Source organism: Akebia trifoliata, chromosome 1, assembly GCF_017979445.1.
Source record: "Akebia trifoliata isolate Shusen 1 chromosome 1, ASM1797944v1, whole genome shotgun sequence".
Lineage (NCBI taxonomy): Eukaryota > Viridiplantae > Streptophyta > Magnoliopsida > Ranunculales > Lardizabalaceae > Akebia > Akebia trifoliata.
The window spans coordinates 31440306-31451558 of NC_141375.1; the positions used below are offsets into that span (position 1 = coordinate 31440306).

Sequence of the window (11253 nt, forward strand, 5' to 3'; positions counted from 1 at the left end):
CGATGTGCAACATAATAAATAAAAACAAAATTTTTATTTTTTTAATTTTATGGACAAATTAATAAGAATGTGAAAAAACAAGAACCCACGATTTTAAGAAATTGTTGCCCTAAAGCCACATATTTCATGATGCTTAGCCCACACTTTATATTTTATATTACATATAGAATGCTCCGCATCATACTCCATAAAACAACGAAGCCCTCACATATAATCAAACTCTGAAAAGTCATGATAACATACGGTAAAGATGCACAACCCACCTAAAGGAGGATAACTATATATACACTCTATCACCACACCCAATTCCACAGTGGGCCCACCTACATCATCATCAACGGGTACCAAACTCCATCAAAAGTTTGGGGTAAAAAAGAAAATATCATCAAGCCTATCGTTACTCGGTGAGTTCCCACCGTACACCAACAACCCCTCTTTTTCATCTCTCTTTCCTGCCGAAAATGCGCACCACCCACGTGGCCCAGGATGTTCACTGGAATCTGACACATCTCCCCACCGTTTCCATATTCCGGTCTCAGTATCCAACCCATATACTTCGCCAGAAAATTTTCCGGCCCCTAGATGTCCCTGATCACTGGGATCCACTTCCCCACCACACACAAATATATATCGTCCAATCCCAACCGTTGAAAACACGCTTCTAGGACTAGGCTTCTCTCCTGTTGTCTCCACCTGGACCCACTTTTCGTTGACCGGGTCAAAGCAATGTACGTCGTCTACTTCCTCGCCGGCGAAACCGTACACAACCCATATTTTCCCACCGGAGACAACTAAACCGGGCCCACCTCTTCCTCGACAGTCATCTCCCGGTAACGGAAATCCTACCCACCGCTTTTCTTTGACGTCAAAGGCCCAAAGATCTTTTAATCGGCCGGCGACACCGCACCCACCGAATACATAGACACGTTGACCATCGGCCGTCATGGAGTGGTAGCTCCTATGCACGGGACCCTCGTCTCCGGAAGAGAGTAGTGTCCACTTGTTCGTACACGTGGCAAAAGAGTAGAGCTCGTTGAGCTCATTGTGGGAACTGTCCCTGCCACCAAAGACATAAATGGTTCCATCAACTGCAGCCATTGTGACACCGACACGTGGTGGAGGGATGTCTCCAGTCGCATCAGCGACGGACCATGTAAAGTTCTCAAGGTCCAACACGTGGAGTTTATTGTCAACGGGGACACGTGGCGTGTGTTCACCACCGAATACGTAAGCCTTTTGTCCAACCACTGTTATCGCGTGCGAGCTTCTTGCACCTGGTCCAGTCTCTTTCTGCCCAAGCTGAAACAAGGAGAAGAGAACTTCTATTAACACACCAACTTTAAAGGATTGTATGTTATAAGTAAAGTTCGGTGTGCCAATAGAATCTCTAAAAAACTTGTAGGACAAAAGGAGTAGACGGAATATATACTATAGTAAAGACTTACTATAAAATAAAATAAATTACCAATCTTTATCTATTACGTAGACTATGATCCTATACAGCATAGCCTACAAAATCATTGAATGATCCGGTAATTATAGACCGTTGCTCTTCATAAATAAACGGCTGAAAAGAGATGTTATACCTAAAGATCACAACTCAGATCCCTAAGTAGATGGTATCTATAAGAAACTTTTGTTTTTTTTTCCTTGTGCTTTTCTAACATCAAACGAGATTTGATGCACAGTGTCAAACATACGGGTTAGAGATACGTTTAATTTGGGATTCTCAAAAGAATATGCTCTCATCTTTGCCGTTAGTTTGACGGAGAGTTTTTAATCTCTATGAAACAATTTCTGATCTCTAAGAAACCTGTGTTTTTCCTCCAATCGCAGCCGTATGTTTGATGCCGTTCAGCATCAAACCTTGTTTGAGGTTAGAAAGTCCAAGATTAAAAGATTTCTTTCAATGAAATCAAGTCAACTAAAAATTAACCCCATAACAAACACAAATATCAAAGAAGAATCACAACAAAACGCTAAATGCGTTGTTGTTTATGAGAATCTCAGTTGAAGTTGTTAATTTTGTTATAAAATTTCCTCTAAAATTAGAGGTGATTTAACTAAAACTAGCAGAGATTTTGCTAAAACTGAAAGAGCAGATGTATCGAACCTTAACCCATTTGCCATGGAAGAGCGTCATCACCATAAACTTGATTGATTCACCTTAAGCGCTCAGTCGTGAAATTTGATGATTTGCTTTCTAATCTCAACCTAGAACTTATATAAGACAGAGTTACCCAAAATGCCCCAAGGAGAAGAAGAAAATTCGAACTGGTTTTTTCGTAAATGTTGTAAAGTTTATGGGTAGTCTGGCTTGGTTCAATATTTTATTTGATACAAGACGTGGATTCCTTGAGAGGGCATGGTTTGTGCCATATAATACTATTTAAAGTTAATATTTAAATTTTACTCAAATAAAAAATGGGTTTGGATCCGTTGACTCCTAAAAAAACACAACCTTATGAGATATGACATGTCCCTTGACTTTTGTCTTTTTTAATAGACTCATGAACTGACTTAAATGCCTTCTTCATCCTCAACAACCTCTTGGCGCTAGACAAAAAAAAAAAAAAACCATTGATTCTTCTCCAAAATGTCCGTCCTCCTTGAGCTTGATAAATTATTTATGACCTTTTCAACCTTGTGTTCAATGCTTTATTTTGCCTTGATCTTTATAAAAGAGCTTTTGACTTTTTTACCCAAATAATTCCATTGTTTTCTATTGTTCAAAAATCCTCTCATTCTCAAGGTTTTGAGTTGAAGTATAAAGAATCGAATGTCGAGTACGAGGGTAAAAGATTTTTTTTCAATAGTTGAAGATGACAAATTAAGGAAAGAAAAATAAAGGAATTTTTATTGAGTGCTAATAATTTGACGGACTTTTGATGGACAAAATTAACACATGTTGACGTGGAAGCACATAACTTATTAAAATAATAAAAAAGAGAAAAATAAATTTTCTCTCTCCTGTCCATTGTGAAAAAATTAAAAACTTTCAGGTCTAATCACTTTGTGACATTTAAAATCATGATCCGATGAAATGGGATTGTAGAGGATAAAATTATATGAACTTTAAAAAATATGTAGTTATTTTCATCGTTGAATGTTATTTTTAAATGTAGGTCCTCAATAGCCATCCGTTTTAAATACGATGGATCAAGCTCGAAAAATAATTATTTTTATTTTTTTAATATGTATATTTTCATGAAATCTAAATGTATGTATTATTGGATTGTCAATGTGATAATCAATGTGGGCCCAACGATCCTTTTTAAGATTTGAAATCTAAAAAAATAAATATGCGGGCAAAGAGTAGGCAAGAGAGAGAAATCTTTTTTTTTTTTTTTTTTAATGACTTATGTACTTCCACATCAACGTGCATCAAGTCCATCATATTATCAGTACTCATTTTTATTTAGGTTAGAACTTGAAAATGAGGGTATTTAGGTCATCTTCTTTAGTGAATCAAAGAAAGACTGAGGTTAAGAGAAAATACATGGGTATATCAAATATTCATCAAAAACATGGTGGGGGTAGTTCCAAATAACGTCAATTTTGTTTTATATAATATAAAAAAAGATAAACATTCATGTCATTGTCGAGTGTGGGTTGATCTGTGGCTCCGGTGCAGTTGATTTTTCCCCAGAAGTGCACGTATTTAGGGCTGTCAACGGATAGCTATCCGATCGGATAGTACTATATCCGAAAATAAATGATACTATCCGAATTCGAATTCGAATCCGATCGGATATCCCTAACAAACATTCGAATTCGAATCCGAAAAATATATCGGATATCCGATTCGATAAAAATCCTACAAATACCATCATCCTCACTGTCGGAGTTCGCACAGTCGAACTCGAAACGACGAAACCCACATATTTTTCCGAAAAATCACTTCGTCCGGTTCGGATCGGAGAGAGAGAGAGAGAATATTACCTGCATGCTCGCCGGACGGAGAAGACTTGTCGAAGTTCGCACAGTTGAAACGACGAAACCCACAGATTTTTTCGAAAAATCACTTCGACCGGTTCAGATCTGATCGGAGAGAGAGAGAGTACGTACCTGATGCTCGCCGGCAGGAGAAGATACTGGTTACGAAGTTCGATCGAAACCTGCCGTTACGTCGTCCGGTTGTTTACGGCTTTAGCCATTAAGGTGGAGGTGGGTTAGACTGTTAGAGAAGACGAAGTTTAAAAAATAAGATTTCGTTGTATGAAACGAATACATAACACATATATATACATATATAAAAGTTTCGTTGTAAAACATAAATACATGATATATATATATTGTTATCGGAGCGGATATTATCGAATCGGATATCGCAATATCCGAATTCGTATCCGAAACTCATTCAGATGTTAAAATGACATCCGAATCCGAATCCGATATCCGAAATTTTCGGATAATATCCGATTTTTCGAATTCGAATTTCGGCTATCCATTGACACCCCTACACGTATTGACTGTAATTCCATCAATAGATCATACTTATAGTCTATAAAGTTCAATTAGTTCTTGTATTTCATAGAAAATATAATTTTCATTACTAAAGGAAAAAAAAAAAAAAAGACTTCCGGAAAAAAACTTTCCTGCTAACCAAAAAGTGTCTGAATTCAATATTCAGAAAAGAATCGTGATAATATGACTACCCCATGTGGCATACTCAATTGACTACATGACATGACAAGTTTGGGAGTAATAGATTTGTGCTTCTTGTTAGAATCTCATGTTTAATTCATGAAAAATTCATGATTTTTTATTTTTTCAATGAAAATATTATTCTCTAGATAATTGTTTTTTTTTTTTTTTTTTGTATCGTTGGTTGTCCCTCAATATTTATTTGAGATATCATCTTAATTTTTCAAATTAAGAATTTGTCCCTTGACTCTATTCTTCTTTTATAAACCAATGAAACAATAACCTCAACACCATCGTTGTCACCACCATCATTGTTACCATCACCACTATGTCATTATCATCACCATCATTATCATATTACTGAATATTTGAAATGAGCTGAATAATACACTTATAAAGTATATACTGCATATCTTTTGTTTTTCGAATTTTAGATACGATTTTTTCAACCCAAAATCAAATCGAACTCAAATTTTTTGCATATCAAATTTTTGCCATATTCCAAATTACTAACAAGGATTCAGTCACGTTTTTAAAACATTTATCAAAAAAAGGATCATATACCCATTTTGATATTTATTTATGTTGGCCAAAAAAAGATAGAATTGTGATAACCTGACTCGAAAAAGGTCACTTGGAATCTTCTCAACTGCACAGGATCATAGATCTTTTCCTCATGTTTCCCAAGGAAACAAATCTATGGCTCCATGCACATGCCACATCAGTTGAGTGAATTTTGAGTATCCTTTTTTGAGTCAGTTCATCATGACTCAAAAAGATGTCTGCTATATGGACATTAGATGGAATTTAACTTTATACGTTTTTATTTTCAAATTCATACTAATGAATTGAATTTGTTTCCAAAAAGGTTCCCATTTAGCTGAATTTGCCTTTATAGTTTATACTCTATTTTGTAAGAAACATGGTCATCTATTAGAGATCCATAAGGCGCTAAAAATGAAAAGTCACAAATGTGGAGTTTAGCAGATACCCATTTGCAAAAAATAAATAAATACCAAAATGGGTTTATATGACTCTTTTGAAAAATATTTTATAAACATGAGTGACTGGTCATTTTTGCCTCCTACAAGATCATTTTGCTACTTTCCCCATTTACAAGTCCTATAGTATTCTTTTTTACAATTAAGAAAATATTTTCTGTCATTCTCTAGAGGAAGAAAACAAACTCGGACTACATCACAAGCCCTAATAAACACAACAAAACCCAGATGGGAATAAAAATTGAACTCATACAACTATTTGGTCATGAAAAAAATATAAAAAATGCTAAAGTGACTTGAAATAACATTCAAAGTAGTAATACTTGAAGTGTGCAGAAATTGATAAATCCTTTTTCTCAAGATACAAGTCTTAATACACTCATCAAAATCGATGGTTCTCTGCACACACGCAGTTCTACTTCGAGTGTAATTCCGAGTCACTGAGGCAAGGCTCAAAAAATAAATATCAGATATACTAATTTGTCTTCTCTTAAAGTTAATCTTAGATGTATCCTATACCCAGAGCAGATAACTGTAGGAAATGGTCGTAATATATGTCAAGTATTTACGATAGATCAGATGGTTAGAATAACTTAATTTTTTCAATGCAACAAGCAAAAAAGAAGAAATATGATTAATAAATTACATTTGTTAATTTTTTTCTTCCTTGGAGGATACATCAGGATACAGAAACATATCAATTATATATAGAAAATCAAACTTAATAATTTTCCCTAAGAGGAAGCAGTAGGGTACACAGATTAATTAATTAATATACAGAAAATTATTGAAGACTGATTTTTTTTTTTTTTTTGTTCATAGGCTCTGATTACCAGAACTTATAAACTAGTTCAGATCATGGTGGTTCAGGTACATGTAGCCTTGATGATTAGAAAAAGCTGATGTTGTTAGCACTGGTGAAAATCCGGCATACCCCTTGTCGATCTTTGTTAACCCAACGTTGAGCATGTACTTCAAGAGTCCATCTTTACAAACAGGTTGAGCTGCAAATTCCTCAACTGGCATCCACTAAAAAAACGATAAAAAGTAGTTAAAAGTGTGAGGATTGTTCATTAGCTACTGTTGACCTTTTATAGTTAAGTATAGTGAATTTCTAATATCTTCGATGAAAAATAGTAGTGTCAGGATGGGAGGCCATGTGACACAAACGATGCAAGCGCTTGGGAAACACAATTAGATGATTCCCACCTAAATATTTTGGGTCAAAAGTTTAATCCAGATGGCCTGTTCTAACAATCTCTCTTTTCCTTTGGATTGTAACAAGATATAGCTAGAACCTCAGGAGAAATGTCTGTATAAAGGAAAGTCAAGACCATCTTCTCAGTTTGATTATTTGGCTCAGCCACTGAGGAGATATCATAGGTGGGGGTCCTATAACATGGACAGGAAGAACACGTTCTTCACATGTCCCAAGCCTAACAAGTGTAACTCGTATGATTCTTTTTCTTCTTGGAGTTCTCTTGTCAAGAGCGTTAAACATAAGTTTGGAAAGAAGTTGTTCAAAATTAGGCTACAAGTAAAGGGTAATTAGCCAATTGATGGGATTTGGAAACATTTACGTGCTTTTAACGCAAGATGTACCAATCTTTGCTTTAAATTGTGAAAGAAAATGGTATAACCGACCATTGTTGACCAAAATTTACCTGTGCTGCCTCGATCTCTAATTCTTGAATCTTAATGCTGAAGGATAGGGGTTTCAGCATGCATAAAAAGAATAAATCCGACTTGTCGAAAAATGCCTTGTGAGACTGCCTGCAAGTTAAACCAATTTAGAGCTTGAAAAAGCTTCAAAATGTGAACTCATCGGAACTAGATGTTTTCATTACACTTATATTTTACTTGATCCATATATACTTTTGAGAACAGAAAATGGGATGTGAATTAAATCCTAGCATTTATTCTATATGACACATCTAGAAATGCTCAGAAATGTAATGTTCGAGAGCTTGCAATATCACAACAAAGATGACTTCAGGTAAGAGGACCATTGAGGAATGTGCATCACATGCCCACTTTTTCACGACCATCAAACAGAATGATTTTATAACATGGTTGAGCTGGTCTGATCACATTGATTGTTTAACTATAAAATCTCTTAGATGAAACCCATTGAATGAGCCTAATAATGGGTTTATGGATGGTAATTATTAATTAACACTATGCATTTATGCAATATATCATTTCAGAGAACATAACTCAAGAAGACAGGGACCTTGGTTCAGGATTAAGGAAATAACACAAAGTGGTTTTGAGTTGAACACTACTATAAAAAGAGTCACATCTACAACCAAATTTTATAATAAAAAAAAAACAAGCTGATTTGTACAAGGAACTACAGATACTAAGAAAATTTAGTACCTGAATGCTAGTACTTCCACAAATTCTGTGTCAATCTGTGACATTAGAAAACTGAAATCTTGTTAACAACATCTACACCAGCTTATGAAGACATAAAAACATGCACAATTTCAAATTCACTTGAATTTATAAACTGAACATTTATCACATACTCCTGTCTCTTCTTTGACTTCCCTGAGTGCCGCCGTACAAATATCCTCACCCTGTATGTGAAAGAACACAATTAACTGTGATAAGATATATGCACATTCTTTACTAAATAAAAGACTTCCTCAATTCCATGGCCTATACCTCCTCAACGATTCCAGTAGGGAACTTCCAAATGCCCTTACCCCGTAAAAATCCATTCTTTTCCTGGACTAGCAGAACCTAAAAAGAAATGGCATTTGCACACAAAACAACTGAGCTACCACAAGAAGGTCACCACAATAGAAAATGTATTGAGAGATCTAAATCAGTCTATCTTAAAGAAGAGCCAAAGATTTATGTTAAGGTAAGCCCCGGACAAAGAAGAGCCAAAGATTTATGTAAATTTAACACAAGCACGCACAAACGCACACACATGGAGCAATCAAGTAATAGTTGGAGGGAGAAAGCTTTCCTCCCAGCCTCAGTCATAATATATAACGTATAATCAAGCTGGATCTAAATCAACAATTGACACAATTAGATCACCATCTTATCTTTAGATCTCCTAGTTGGTTGGACGGCAATATCCACCATCTTATCTTTAGACCTCCTTGTTGATTGGATGATAATTTACGTTTTACCATCCGAAAGAATACACAGATTGTTGTGAATGTGAACACCTTTGTGAAGCTTACTTAGTAATTTGATCAAACACCTATTGGGTACTTAACCAAATACCTTATATGCTACACCTTCCAAGACCCTTTTTAATAATGGCAATGAAGGATAACCCAACTAATAGTAGCAAATGCAAAGAAGATAAACAACCGCACAAAGAAAGAGTAAGATCACAATACCCACAACATGAGATTTTACGTAGTTCACCCAAAGACTACATCCACGGAGGTATGTGGAGTTCAATTTCACTATGAAGAAAATGGGGCAAATCGATACGAGGACTCCCTTTATCACTTAGCTTCAACTTCTTATAGAAGTCAATCTTCCCAAACCTCTCAACCTCTCCTCTCTTGGGTTTCTTTCTTGCTCTATTCTATACTCTAGAAAAGACTTAGACTTGAAGTTAAACTTCTTACAACAAAAGAAAACAAAACCCCTTTTAAAATAACCATATAAGTAGACTACTTACATAAGTTACAAACCCAACCCAATTACCTTAAACCGACCCAAAAATACACATATTTGGACCGAGCCCAATATGTTTTGAGCCATACTTCAACACAGATCAGATGGTTAAGATCATGTGACCCGAGGAGTTTGTCTAGAAAATCCCCTTTCAGAAAATGGATAGAATGATGGGTCCCAATCCTTTGGGTATGCCACATATACGAAAGAAACACGGTTTAAGTTTAATGACTTGAGTGACCCTCTTTACTTTATGGCTTGAAATACACTGAGTTATTTGGAAGGTTAATGATAGCTTAAGAAAGAATACCTCTCTTTTATCATTCATCACAAAAGCACCAATTCCCACACGGTGTGTTGCATTAGCCGGGAGAGTATCAACAGTTTCAGGAATCCAATATACGAGCATCAAATATTTTGGCTCTGCGTGATGGTACCAAAATCCTTCCTGCAAACCAATATACTAGATTTATGAAAACACAAGTCCATGGATGAAACAGAAGATCAAATGACATTAATGAAAAAAATGTGACCGAGAAAATAAATAGAATAACCCAGAATATTTTCGAATCTTCTCAGTTGAACATATAGATTAAAGAAAAGTATTCAGAAAATTAGTTACCTTAACTGCAGCTTCAACAAGATTCACAAGTTCAATAGGTAATTTAATCCAAATACCCTTCTTCCCCTACAAAACCAAAAGATAACTGGGTCAGAACCAACGTAAAAAAAAGAGGGGCCCCCTCAAATGTTCTTGCGGGTTCCAACATCATCGATGCTAAAATAAAATAAAATTGAACTGTGTTGACATAAGCAAATAAACAGTGGACTGCTTAAGTCAGTCTGGGTATCATTCATTCCACTGTATTCATCGGAGAGAGAAAGTTAGGATGAACAGAAGAAAACATAAGGGTCTATAATGCATTGTTTAGGGGATTAAGATCATTTGAACAAACTTCCTAGAGGTGTGGGATATCTTCCACGTCGGACCCATCCCTTGCATAAGCACCACATTTAAACTATGGCATTAGTAAACCATTTGGACAGTCTACCCAGTATCTTGAATGTATCAAACATCATTATATTTCAAAATTTATGTGGAATTTGTGTGATCTTTGGATCCATTTCCTAGGGCAATAAACTCATGAAATTCAAGCTTGAAGCATCCATAATTTATGCAAGTTTGAATTTCGAAGAACAAATAAATTGAGTCAACTAATTCATGCAATATATGGCATATAGATGGGCCTAAAAACTGCCAACTTAAAAGATTTATTTTTGATAACCAATTTTAAAGAACTTCAATCACCTTGACCCATAGACAAAAACCCCTCTCACCTTCTTGTCACATGAGTTTATAACAAGCAAAGAGGCATATCAGAGGCAACATCTACATGATTGTTTCTTATTAGCGGATAAAGTTATCAAAACTCAAATAGTCAAACAATAACAAATAAATTTAATTGCAATAACAACCTGTTTCCTCCAATTAGACATTGAAGCTCTGAGTGAAGAAATGAAGATATCAGAATCCATAGGCTCCTCTATGCTTACAATAATACCCTCATGTTCATCGTCCGCCGCATTAAGCAATTCAACCTGAAGTGTTCCATTTTCAGTCACCGCTTGCTCCACCATTGATGATGAACTTATTGAACTTGACATGGATCTGATATTGAATCAACTCACAGCTCGAACCTTGAGATCTGGAGAACAAGAAAATTCATCTCTCTCTAAGTTTTAGAACAAACAACTAGTATTATTACCATGGTTTCAAAACTTGGTTTGACGTCTCATCTTATTCATGGACGGGACCAAGTTGTCTCGGACGAGATAAATAGTTTAACTCGGTTTACAATTATTTACTAATATATATTTATATGAAAATAATTATAATATTTTATAAAATAAGGTAGATTGGAAAATATTTAGTCATATTTTATTTAGATAATAA

The 11253-nt window shown here is 35.3% G+C and overlaps 2 protein-coding genes across 2 annotated transcripts; both read right to left on the reverse strand.

Moving 5' to 3' along the window:
- Nucleotides 1-17: 17 nt before the first annotated feature.
- On the reverse strand, nucleotides 18-2266 carry LOC147411749 (Galactose oxidase/kelch repeat superfamily protein). Its single transcript, XM_086452005.1, has 2 exons — nucleotides 2114-2266; nucleotides 18-1299 (listed from the first exon to the last, which is right to left on the reverse strand). The coding sequence occupies exons 1-2, from the start codon at nucleotides 2147-2149 to the stop codon at nucleotides 355-357; spliced, it is 981 nt and encodes a 326-aa protein (XP_086308131.1). The 5' UTR covers nucleotides 2150-2266; the 3' UTR covers nucleotides 18-354.
- Nucleotides 2267-6262: 3996 nt separating this feature from the next.
- Nucleotides 6263-10992, reverse strand: LOC147411750 (nudix hydrolase 2-like). Its single transcript, XM_086452017.1, has 8 exons — nucleotides 10776-10992; nucleotides 9922-9987; nucleotides 9610-9747; nucleotides 8319-8396; nucleotides 8180-8230; nucleotides 8028-8062; nucleotides 7313-7421; nucleotides 6263-6677 (listed from the first exon to the last, which is right to left on the reverse strand). Exons 1-8 carry the CDS (start codon nucleotides 10962-10964, stop codon nucleotides 6495-6497), a joined length of 849 nt encoding a protein of 282 aa, XP_086308143.1. The 5' UTR covers nucleotides 10965-10992; the 3' UTR covers nucleotides 6263-6494.
- Between the last annotated feature and the right edge of the window lie 261 nt (nucleotides 10993-11253).

Bases quoted from the DNA above. Each gene is read 5' to 3' on its own strand.
- LOC147411749 (XM_086452005.1), bottom strand. From the start codon at position 2,149: ATGGTGATGACGCTCTTCCATGGCAAATGGGTTAAG. The intron at 1,300-2,113 runs GTTCGATACATC...TCCTTGTTTCAG, and splicing joins TCCATGGCAAATGGGTTAAG to CTTGGGCAGAAAGAGACTGG.
- LOC147411750 (XM_086452017.1), bottom strand. From the start codon at position 10,964: ATGTCAAGTTCAATAAGTTCATCATCAATGGTGGAGCAAGCGGTGACT. The intron at 8,231-8,318 runs GTATAGGCCATG...TTTCACATACAG, and splicing joins CTACTGGAATCGTTGAGGAG to GGTGAGGATATTTGTACGGC. The intron at 6,678-7,312 runs GTAAATTTTGGT...TCGTTTTTTTAG, and splicing joins TAGAGATCGAGGCAGCACAG to TGGATGCCAGTTGAGGAATT.